An 11,987-nucleotide genomic window follows, 5' to 3' on the forward strand; every position below is an offset into this window, starting at 1 on the left:
TAAAATGGAAGGGAATGGGCGAATTCAGTTCGGATGACTATCATATCTACTACTGTGGGCAAGAATCCTGTAGCAGAAATGGAGTGGCCCTCATAGTCAACAAAAGAGTGGCAAAAGCTGTAATGGGATGCAATCTCAAAAATGACAGAATGATCTCGATACGAATCCAAGGCAGACCTTTTAACATCACAGTAATCCAAGTTTATGCACCAACTACCGGTGCTGAAGAAAGTGAAATTGACCAATTCTATGAAGACCTACAACACCTTCTAGAAATGACACCAAAGAAGGATGTTCTTCTCATTACAGGGGACTGGAATGCTAAAGTAGGGAATCAAGAGATAAAAGGAACAACTGGCAAGTTTGGCCTTGGAGTTCAAAATGAAGCAGGGCAAAGGCTAATAGAGTTCTGTCAAGAGAACAAGCTGGTCATCACAAACACTCTCTTCCAACAACACAAGAGACGACTCTACACATGGATATCACCAAATGGACAGCATCGAAATCAGATTGATTATATTCTCTGCAGCCAAAGATGGAGAAGCTCTATACAGTCAGCAAAAACAAGACCTGGAGCTGACTGTAACTCAGATCATCAGCTTCTTATAGCAAAATTCCAGCTTAAACTGAAGAAAGTAGGAAAAACCACTGGGCCAGTAAGATACAATCTGAATCAAATCCCTTATGAATACACAGTGGAAGTGAGGAACAGGTTTAAGGATTTAGATTTGGTGGACAGAGTGCCTGAAGAACTATGGATGGAGGCTCGTAACATTATACAGGAGGCAGCAACGAAAACCATCCCAAGGAAAAGGAAATGCAAGAAAGCAAAATGGCTGTCCAACGAGGCCTTACAAATAGCGGAGGAGAGGAGGCAAGCAAAATGCAAGGGAGATAGGGAAAGATACAGGAAACTGAATGCAGATTTCCAAAAAACAGCAAGGAGAGACAAGAGGGTCTTCTTAAATGAGCAATGCAAAGAAATAGAGGAAAACAATAGAATGGGGAAAACCAGAGATCTGTTCAAGAAAATTGGAGATATGAAAGGAACATTTCGTACAAAGATTACCATAATCAAGGACAAAAGTGGTAAGGACCTAACAGAAGCAGAAGACATCAAGAAGAGGTGGCAAGAATACACAGAGGAATTATACCAGAAAGATATGGAGGTCTCGTAAACCTCAGGTAGTGTGGTTGCTGACCTTGAGCCAGACATCTTGGAGAGTGAAGTCAAATGGGCCTTAGAAAGCACTGCTAATAACAAGGCCAGTGGAAGTGATGATATTCCAGCTGAACTGTTTAAAATTTTAAAAGATGATGCTGTTAAGGTGCTACACCCAATATGCCAGCAAGCAATGGCCAGAGGATTGGAGAAGATCAGTCTACATCCCAATTCCAAAGAAGGGCAGTGCCAAAGAATGCTGCAACTACCGCACAATTGCGTTCATTTCACACGCTAGCAAGGTTATGCTTAAAATTCTACAAGGCAGGCTTAGGCAGTATGTGGACCGAAAACTCCCAGAAGTGCAAGCTGGATTTCGAAAGGGCAGAGGAACCAGAGACCAAATAGCAAACATGCGCTGGATTATGGAGAAAGCTAGAGAGTTCCAGAAAAACGTCTACTTCTGCTTCATTGACTATGCAAAAGCCTCTGACTGTGTCGACCACAGCAAACTATGGCAAGTTCTTAAAGAAATGGGAGTGCCTGATCATCTCATCTGTCTCCTGAGAAATCTCTATGTGGGACAAGAAGCTACAGTTAGAACTGGATATGGAACAACTGATTGGTTCAAAATTGGGAAAGGGGTACGACAAGGTTGTATATTGTCTCCCTGCTTATTTAACTTATATGCAGAATTCATCATGCGAAAGGCTGGACTAGATGAATCCCAAGCTGGAATTAAGATTGCCGGAAGAAATATCAACAACCTCAGATATGCAGATGACACAACCTTGATGGCAGAAAGCGAGGAGGAATTAAAGAACCTTTTAATGAGGGTGAAAGAGGAGAGCGCAAAATATGGTCTGAAGCTCAACATCAAAAAAACCAAGATCATGGCCACTGGTCCCATCACCTCCTGGCAAATAGAAGGGGAGGAAATGGAGGCAGTGAGAGATTTTACTTTCTAGGGCTCCTTGATCACTGCAGATGGTGACAGCAGTCACGAAATTAAAAGACGCCTGCTTCTTGGGAGAAAAGCAATGACAAACCTAGACAGCATCTTAAAAAGCAGAGACATCACCTTGCCGACAAAGGTCCGTATAGTTAAAGCTATGGTTTTCCCAGTAGTGATGTATGGAAGTGAGAGCTGGACCATAAAGAAGGCTGATCGCCGAAGAATTGATGCTTTTGAATTATGGTGCTGGAGGAGACTCTTGAGAGTCCCATGGACTGCAAGAAGATCAAACCTATCCATTCTTAAGGAAATCAGCCCTGAGTGCTCCCTGGAAGGACAGATCGAGAAGCTGAGGCTCCAATACTTTGGCCACCTCATGAGAAGAGAAGACTCCCTGGAAAAGACCCTGATGTTGGGAAAGATGGAGGGCACTAGGAGAAGGGGACGACAGAGGACGAGATGGTTGGACAGTGTTCTTGAAGCTACGAACATGAGTTTGACCAAACTGCGGGAAGCAGTGCAAGACAGGAGTGCCCGGCGTGCTATGGTCCATGGGGTCACGAAGAGTCGGACACGACTAAACGACTAAACAACAACAAAACAACCAAATGTTATAGCCAAATAACCAGAAAAAGGAAGCGCAACTTGCTTAGGTTGACTTTTGTCAGTGTGTTATGTGATTGCTATCAAGTTGGTTGTTTTTTTGTTCTTTCATTTAGTGAGGTTGTTAAACATTATAAAATGATAGAAATGGCACAAAGAGTTGACTTACCACCCAGAATGTGATGGAAAATAGTACTATTAAGTGAACAACACCACAGTTATGCAGAAATTAGGTTGGGGGAAACTTAAACAAAGCTGGCATTTCTATAATTTGAAGAGGTCTCAGTCAGTACAAAATCAGACTTCCAGGAAAAGGTGCACAAGGGTAAGTGACGATGGAAGAATGGAGAGACTGTCCCTACATGACAGAAGAAAATCATCTGGGTGTACACAAGATGACATGGCGCAAAGTAATGTGAAGGTGAGTGCAAGGATTGGTCTAAATGTTAGAATTGAAAGGAAAAAGCCATTGTTATCTCTCAAGCAAAGGTTGAAAAGATTAAACCCATGTTAACAGGACAGCGGAACAATGGGACAGTGTTATTTAGAGCGATGAGACCCAAATCTCCTTGCTTGGTAGTGATGGCATGCAATACGCGAGGAGAAGAATCGGATAAGATTTACATCCTACTTGCATTACACCGACCGTGAAACACCCAAAGAGTGTGATGATCTGGGGTTGTATGGCAGCAAAAGGTGTGGGCAGAATTTGTGTCATTAATGGGAATGTAAATGCCCCAAAATACATGAAACAACACAGCAATAAAGTGCAATTAACAGAGGCAATAATTCAGTATTGGTTTCACATTATTACAGCTGCAGAACTAAAAACTTGGTTCACTTCACGGGAAGGCGTTGTAAGGCCGTAATGAAAGCTAAAGGTTACCAATGGTTACCAAAGCTTTCACGTTTTTTCTTTATGACTGCTGTTCTAATAAATACTCCTTCCTTCCTTCCTTCCTCCTCCTCCTCCTCCTCCTCCTCCTCCTCCTCCTCCTCCTCCTCCTCCTCCTCCTCCTCACTGCTACCACTCCGTGAGATTCAATAAGCCAAGCTCTTCTCTGGGATGGATTTTGTTTGGCCCAGTCATGGCATCCCCTCCATCTCCAATGTCGGTCGTCTCTTTGGTCAACCCAAGACTGACAGGAGCAAAAACAGAAAACCTGAAGTTACATGTCTTTCCTAATAATTCTGAAGCTGACATTTAAGGTGGCCTGGGCAGTTCAGAGCAGCCCAATCGTGGAAGAAAAAGGAACAATTTGAGGAAGATTGTTCAAGGAAAAAACCTGTAATTTACTGTTTATTGGGGGGGGGGGTGTTAGGTTCCCAGGTGCTACAGTGTTATGGTGTCCACTGTAGAGTTCTGTGGAAATATATGAGGTTCATCACATAGAGGTATTTTGTTGAATTTAAAGGCAGATATGACGATCCCACAGGGAGCCTTACCAAGAGAGGCCACGATCCCACGATTCTCCTCCATGACGTCCTTATGCAGAGCTTTCTGGTCAGGATCCAGCAACGCCCACTGCTCGTCCGTGAAACGAACAGCGACGTCTTCAAAGCACACTGGACCCTAAAAGAAAAAGGGAAATGTCTGAGACCCTACCTGCCCGCAGACTGTCTTGCCAGAGTAGTGCATGCCCTAGTTATCTCTCGCTTGGACTACTGCAATGCACTCTACGTGGGGCTACCTTTGAAGGTGACCCAGAAACTACAACTAATCCAGAATGCGGCAGCTAGACTGGTGACTGGGAGCGGCCGCCGAGACCACATAACACCGGTCCTGAAAGACCTACATTGGCTCCCAGTACGTTCCCGAGGACAATTCAAAGTGTTGGTGTTGACCTTTAAAGCCCTAAATGGCCTCGGTCCAGTATACCTGAAGGAGCGTCTCCACCCCCATCGTTGTGCCCGGACACTGAGGTCCAGCGCCGAGGGCCTTCTGGCGGTTCCCTCGCTACGAGAAGCCAAGTTGCAGGGAACTAGGTAGAGGGCCTTCTCGGTGGTGGCACCCACCCTGTGGAATGCCCTCCCATCAGATGTCAAAGAGAAAAACAGCTACCAGATTTTTAGAAGACATCTGAAGGCAGCCCTCTTTAGGGAGGCTTTTAATGTTTAATAGATTATTTCATTTCATTTTTCTGTTGGAAGCCGCCCAGAGTGGCTGGGGAAATAAATAATTTATTGTTGTTGTTGTTGTTGTTGTTGTTGTTACTACCGCCCACAGGCAAGCCATAGCTTTCTGACGTCATGCCCTTGGTCTCACCTTTGGCTTTCTGAGTAGTCTCCCGTGCCCTTTCTGTGACCTTTGCCTTCTCTTTGAGAGGCATGGCTCACTTGGTGGAGCAAGTCTCGCAAATATCAGAGGAAACATAAGTGTCAGCTCACGATGTAAAAGTGCTAAAGGTCAGACTGTTCCTAAACGTGTGCATATTGTGCATATTCCTAAAAGGAGCCTCTGCCAAGCTAGCAATCAGCTTGGTTATGCACAGCTCACCTGCAATAACTCCTCACTTGCCTGCTTTACTTCATCTGGTGCCCAACGTGGGGCTAGTTTTACACACTTCGCTCGGCAAGAGCTACGGATCCCGGTGAATATACGAAGGAAGGAACATAAGTATGGGGAGTTCCCTTTCTGCCCAGCAATTGCACCATCGTGAAGAGCTCCATTATTTGCTTGTACAAGCATGGCATCCTTGATATTGCAAGGCACTTAACGCTGTCTTGCAAGCAATCGATGCACGTTGTCCCTGGTAATCCAGAATGCGGCAGCTAGACTGGTGACTGGGAGTGGCCGCCGAGACAGGAATGCTTTGATGGTGTTTCCTGCTTGGCAAGGGGTTGGACTGATGGCTCTTGTGGTCTCTTCCAACTCTACGATTCTATGATTCTAAGACTTGTGTCGAGCTACTCTTACTATGTAAGTCTCCAGCAATGGGGTTGCCTAGGAGAGCTGGACCATGAAGAAGGCTGATCACCGAAGAATTGATGCTTTTGAATTACGGTGCTGGAGGAGACTCTCGAGAGTCCCGTGGACTGCAAGAAGATCAAACCTATCCATTCTGAAGGAAATCAGCCCTGAGTGCTCGCTGGAAGGACAGATCCTGAAGCTGAGGCTCCACTACTTGGGCCACCTCATGAGAAAAGAAGACTCCCTGGAAAAGACCGTGATGCTGGGAAAGATGGAGGGCACGACAGAGGGGGATGACAGAGGACGAGATGGTTGGACAGTGTTCTCGAAGTCACCAACATGAGTCTGACCAAACTGCGGGAGGCAGTGGAAGACAGGAGTGCCTGGCGTGCTCTGGTCCACGGGGTCACGAAGAGTCGGACCCGACTAAACAACAACAACAACAACAAATTTACAAACATAACACCCCAGAGATGAAGGGTTTTCTAGCTCCCTCAGGCCTTAATCTTTCCATTGATTATAGTTCCTTTTTGTAATCTAACCCTATGGCTTTGTATTTTATGGCATGAATTCTCTATTCACACTATATTGTTCTGTCCCTTTAAATGGTTTTTAGCCCTTTATGTATTTAACGCAGAGAAATTTACACTTTGTATCAGCTTCTGCCGACCTTGAAGATTGTATGCAATGCTCGAGCTTTTTAGCCGGTGCTTAACTCTCTTATATTGTTCCCATTGGTGAGTATAAGGAATTGACTGTATAATTTTTTTTAGATTGTTATATGTAGTAATTGATTGAATGTATGGTATTTTATCATTGAAGAAAGAGTTTGTTCCTTTGAGAAACTGGAGGTTCAACAATGAAATGGGAGGATTTTCAGCTGGCAATCCATCAGGATAGAGAAGGACAATCGAGGAATATTGCTGGAAACAGAATACCATTGAATACCAACTATATACTTACCCGGAACATTTATGATCCCCAAGTGAATTACTGAATTATAGACTGATAGAGATTAGTAGTGTTTATGCACCATTGAATATATGCGTCAGGCCATTGCATTTGCACATATATTTTGCAAATATTATTTACACTGTTGCCATAATATATTTATATATTTTCCACTGTTTATTGTCACAGCTTTTTGCTTTGTGTTTTTATTTATATTTTCCATGATTGTCTGTTTGCTATTTACCTCCTCTTCCCAGGCTTCTCCCTCTCCCCCCCTCTGACCACCCATCCTTCTTCTACCTCCACTTCTTGGGCTCTGAGCCATGTTCCCTTCCTGGTTCGCCGGCTGCATCCTCCCACCATTCCTCTGTGCCCAACCAGTCCATGACATTGCTCCATCTCTCGGCCTCTGTCCCCACAAGGCAGCTTCCCCTGACCTGATCTGGTTCCACAGCCGCTGCTTCCCTTCTGCCCCCATGAAAAGACGGATCAGGAGGTCTTGCCGGCATCATTCTGCCACCTGCAAGAGAGAAAAGGTAAACAGGACACCAGGAGTGCCTGCTTCTCTCACAGGTGAAACAGGGCATCTCTAACTACAGATGGGCCTTTGAGAAAGCCTTACCTGCTGAGAGCATTTGGTCGTTTGTGCCCATTTCATATGTTTGCTGTGCAGAAATACATCTCCCCTCCTCTGGACCCTTGTTCCCAACTGTCACCAAATGGAGAAAAACCACCTTCCTCCTTACCCAGTGGCCTCTCTCTGGTGTCCAATGGAGGCCTCTCTGCCTCACAGGAATCCAGGTCCATTTCTGCAAAATGATCCTTTCCCTGAAAAAGAAACAAGGATTCAAAACAGAGAATGGGGAGAACTATTTAAAAGAGAATGTCAAAGACTTGAAGGGGGTGAGTTCTCATTCCATGGATGCTTTCCCAGAAATCGGATGGGCCATCAGGAGAGCATTATGGGATGTTCTCTGTCCTGTTTGGAGCCCCTTGGGAGCATCCAGAGGAAAGTCTCTCTTACCTGCTTTCTCTCCTCTGCCTGACTCAGGAGGAAACCTTCGGCCAGGGCCACCGCCTGGGAACTGGTCTCCGCTCCGCATTCCCTCACCCAGCTCTCCATCTCCGGGGGAAGGACAGCCAGGAACTGCTCCAAGATCACCAGGTCCAGCATCTCAGCTTTCGTGTGCCTTTCTGGCTTCAGCCACTGGTGGCAAAAGTGGTAGAGTCGGCTGCAAACCTCTCGGGGTCCTTTGGCCTCCTGGCAGAAGAACTGCCTCAACTGCTGGCTCTGCACCTCTGAGCGGAGGGTGTCCTCCTCATCCAGGATCTTTGGCACTGGGTTTCCCCAGAATCCCCCACTGCTCCCAGTTTGGATGTCATGGCCTCTTTCTGCTTCAAGGCCAGCTGAGTCTTGCTCATCCATCTGTGGTCTCAGGAAGCCTCTAACAGATCGGAAGGAACCCTTTGGTCTTCTGCCAAGTTCTGTCTGTTGCAATGAGAAGCTCTAGCAAATCCTACGAAGCAAATACATTGTTCTGTTACAGAATCTGTAGGACAGGGGAAAATAATGGTTCCCTGAGCAAGCATGGATGAGTCTTGCTGGGAACCAGGGCTGGACTGTCCCACATCCCAGACCATGAGCTATCTTTTTTGGGGGGGGGGGAAGAGGAGGAAGAGGAGAAGACATCATCATCATCATCACTTTTAATTTGTATACCGCCTTTCTATCTTACGATACTCAAGATGGTTTTACAAGCTGAAGAAAAAGAATCTAATGCAATACAAAACAACCTTATAACATAACAATCTAATCGTAGACTTCCGATTCGTCGCGCTGGCGAGAGGACGCAGAGACCTCGAGCTCCAAGGACGCGATTCCTCCTCTACTCGGGAGCTCAGTAGAGCGACCGAGAATCAGAGGAGTGGAGTTGCGGGAGCCATCTTGGGCAACATTGTTACCTCCAAGAAGCGAAGCTCCGAGTCTTTAGCCAGCAAGCGGCGGATTCTTCCCAAGAAACAAAAGATTTGGACAAAGTAAGTGAAATCTCTAATTTGGAAACTTAATTGGAATTATAGGATGAGATTCTAAAAAACGGAAGTCGATCTCTTCTTACTGTGGACTTCAGAGGCGCGAAAATATTCCAAAGTCGAAAGTGAAAATGATTGCTTTTATAACTCCAAAGAAAGAAAGCTTTTTCTAACGCCTTCTCCACCCTGGAGTCGACACCCCACGAGGCTCAACAAGGTTATTAAAACAGCTGATAAAAAGGAGAAGAAGGAGAAACTTTTGTTAAGGACGTTATTTGATAAATAGAAGAAGTAAAGACTTTGAAAATGATTAGCCAAGATGGAGGTTACCGTTTTTGAGGAAGGAATTTTCCAGTGTCTCTGTCGTCTTATCTTCACTCTGCTTGCGGTTAAGGAAAAATGCCTGCACCCTATTCAACAGCCTTCCGTGAGAAGGTGTTAAGTTACCTGGAAATTCTTGGAGGCATGAGAGATCTCTTTAAGAGACAGGAACAATTCAGTTCACCATTGGTAAATATAGCAGACCATGGACAGGAACAAGAGGCAATTTCTGAAAATGAAAGGGATCTCAAAAATCAAGAAGAGGATGGTGCTCAACAAAAGGTGAAAAAAGAAGAAGAGGAAGAGAAGAATACTAATACCAGTAGTCTTGGAAATTTAACTGAGAGAGCAACCCCTGTGGAGAAGCATCACCCCCAATGGAATATGTTTCTTGAAAATGGGGAGACTGGGGAAAATAGAGAAAGGAGAAGTGAGACTGAGGGGTGGGAAAAACAGAGCGAAGGGAGGACGGAGACCGGAATTTTGAACTGGGAAAGACTTGGTGTGGGATGAAAAAACTGGTAAATTGCTATTTAGGCTGGCTGAAAAACAGCTCTGAAATCTTGGCTTGATGAAGGAATTGCTGGACCAAATGGGGGAAAACTCCGGGGGGAGGGGAGGAGAGGGCGATTAAGAGAATAATGTTAAGACGTTTGGTTAGAGATATTAATAATATGAGAATATTGATATTTCTTCTGGGGGGTGGAGGAAGAGCTGGGGGAAGAAATTTTAGATTTGTGGAGTAGTAATGCTATGTTTAGACAGGTAGTTGGGTGGATAGCCACCTATCTCCCTCCCTATTGACCTGAAGCCTCTGGTGGCAGGGGGGGCTTTGGGGTGGGGAGGGAGGGGTGGAAGGAAACCCAATTACAAATCAGACCTCCCTTGGATGGTCACACCCCATGGGTGCCTCTTGTGGCAGGAGGGGACCTGTGGGGAGGTGGCACGAAGAAGGAGGAAAATAATGTTGAGTTTTAAGAATTAGAATTGGAAATAAGAATAAGAAACCCGCCATAATTATATTTTAGAATTATGAAAATCAGGAAGAAGGGATCAGAGGAAGTCACAATTACAATGTTCAACAAATTAAGAATTTGAAATTTTTATTTGTTTGTCTGTCTGTCTACTATGCTGAAAGATATAAATGGTTGGGGGGTTCCCTATCCCAATCTCTCCTTATGTCTCGGGGCCCCCTGGTGGCAGGGGGGGTTCAGGAGCTGGGGAGAGGGGGGTGAGGACAAACCCAGCTTTAAAATGGACTACCTTCGACTCTCAACACCCGCAGGATCCACTTGTGGCAGAAGGGGACTTGTGGGGGGAGGGGGGGAAGGTGGGCATAAATGTTTTCTTTTAATGTTTTGTCTTTTTGTGTTGTTATATAAAACTAATTAAAATTATTTTTTTAAAAAACAAAATGTAACAACAAAACATAGTTTTAAAATAAGCAATCAAAGAATGCAACGTTCAACAATCATTAGAATACTATTGAATAATATCAGCATATGAAAATGAACACTTAACACTTACAATCAATAAAACCTCGGCAAGCCACAGTGCATAAAACAATACAATACAAATGGAGAAACAGAGACTGGAGGGTCGGGCAAGGCAGGTGGAAGGCGGCCTTGCCTGATGGAGTCTCTCCTCTCCCAGTTCTTCCTCCAGGACCAGCTCCCTTATGAGGACTCCCAGGGCCAGGGGGTGGGACAAGGCAGGTGGGAGAAGGTCTCTAGCCTTCTAGCAATGCAAAATGTGGAGGCAACTGAAGGGATATCTGGGAGATTAATCAGCCTGGATTCTGCTGCCTTCCAGTCAATGCATGAAGTCAGATTGTATCTTGTGAAAAATGGGTGCTTGGCTGTAGTGGGGGTCCTCACCTGGGGGTCCTCAGGAGTTGCCCCAAACCCCACCCCCACCCCCCTGCTTCTGTCTCCTTTTCTTGCACTTGGACTCTCTTCCACTCTCCAGACAGACTCCTGGGGTGGGGTCCCTTTTTCTTTGCTCTGAGGGCCAGGTATGTATCTGGCCAACCCCCTGAGGGCCAAGTGGGTGGGGCCAAAGACATATCCCTTGAAATTTAGGCAGGTAATTTATTATTATTATTATTATTATTATTATTATTATTATTCTGTTAGACAGCTTAACACACACACACACACACACACACACACACACACACACACAGAGCCATTGATGCCAAGGTCCCTGGCTCGGCTGGTTTTCCGGGTGCGAGGGGAGCACTGGCCTCCGTGTGGAGCTGCCCTTGGAGACGACTGGGAAACTGGTCCGCAATGCAGCAGCCAGACTATGGGCTGGGATCCCTCTCCTTATTCCTGGCCTTTCTCTCCCACCTTTCCTCCCTCCCTCCTCCTAGTGGGTATTTTAATGGGGGGTGGTGGCTAGTCCACATCCTCGTCCAGCTTTGGAAAACCATTTGCACATGTTTCCTCTGTTGTGCAATGACGCTGAGTGACGTCACACAGAGTTAAAGTCCTAGGGAAGAAGAGAGATTTGGTGGGAGTTTGGGATCCTCTGATCTCCAGGAAGGGGAGCCTTGCAGACCTCGCCCCCCCTCCCTGGCAGGACCCTCTCCTCCCTGACTTGGCTTGGTCCCCCCTCCCCTCATGCACCCTCTCCTCCCTGCAGCCCTGGGACACCCCCCCCGTCTCCCCACTGCACCCTCTTGGGGGGGGAGAGAGAGGGGGAGAGAGAGAGAGAGAGAGAGAGAGAGAGAGAGAGAGAGAGAGAGAGAGGACTCACCCGATCATCCCAGGAGTGAAGGGACAGCGATGCAGCCCTTGCAGGAGAGACACCAAAGCAGGAAAGGAGGACTGGAGAGGGAGGGAGGGGCCTTGGCTCTGGAGGACCTGACCCCCCTTGCTTCCTGTCCTCTCTAGGAAGGCAGCTCGCTTCCCTTTAACCCTTGCAAAGCCGAAGTACCCAGCTCAGCCCTCTCTCGCTTGGCTGAAGCTCAGATTTTTATTTTTTATGTTATAGGGGGGCAGTTGTCCCCCCTGGCTACGCCAATGGCCAGATATCCTTTTGAGGCTCTT

General features: G+C 46.2%; 2 protein-coding genes across 2 annotated transcripts in view; both read right to left on the minus strand.

Moving 5' to 3' along the window:
- Nucleotides 1–6,831, minus strand: part of LOC132592060 (zinc finger protein 135-like) — an 80,777-nt gene extending 73,946 nt beyond the window's left edge. Inside the window, exons 1-2 of the mRNA XM_060274134.1 lie at nucleotides 4,987–6,831; nucleotides 4,167–4,293 (exon numbers count right to left, since the gene is read on the minus strand). Of these exons, the coding sequence (XP_060130117.1) occupies nucleotides 4,167–4,293; nucleotides 4,987–5,094 (235 nt within the window). The 5' untranslated portion in view covers nucleotides 5,095–6,831. The remainder of the gene's footprint in view (nucleotides 1–4,166; nucleotides 4,294–4,986) is intronic.
- The window catches only part of LOC132592085 (zinc finger protein 208-like), a 154,027-nt gene extending 142,258 nt beyond the window's left edge, over nucleotides 1–11,769 (minus strand). The window contains 2 exon segments of the mRNA XM_060274181.1: nucleotides 7,607–8,099; nucleotides 11,695–11,769. Of these exon segments, the coding sequence (XP_060130164.1) occupies nucleotides 7,607–8,008 (402 nt within the window). The 5' untranslated portion in view covers nucleotides 8,009–8,099; nucleotides 11,695–11,769.
- Nucleotides 11,770–11,987: the final 218 nt, after the last annotated feature.

Source organism: Zootoca vivipara, chromosome 4 (genome assembly GCF_963506605.1).
Source record: "Zootoca vivipara chromosome 4, rZooViv1.1, whole genome shotgun sequence".
Lineage (NCBI taxonomy): Eukaryota > Metazoa > Chordata > Lepidosauria > Squamata > Lacertidae > Zootoca > Zootoca vivipara.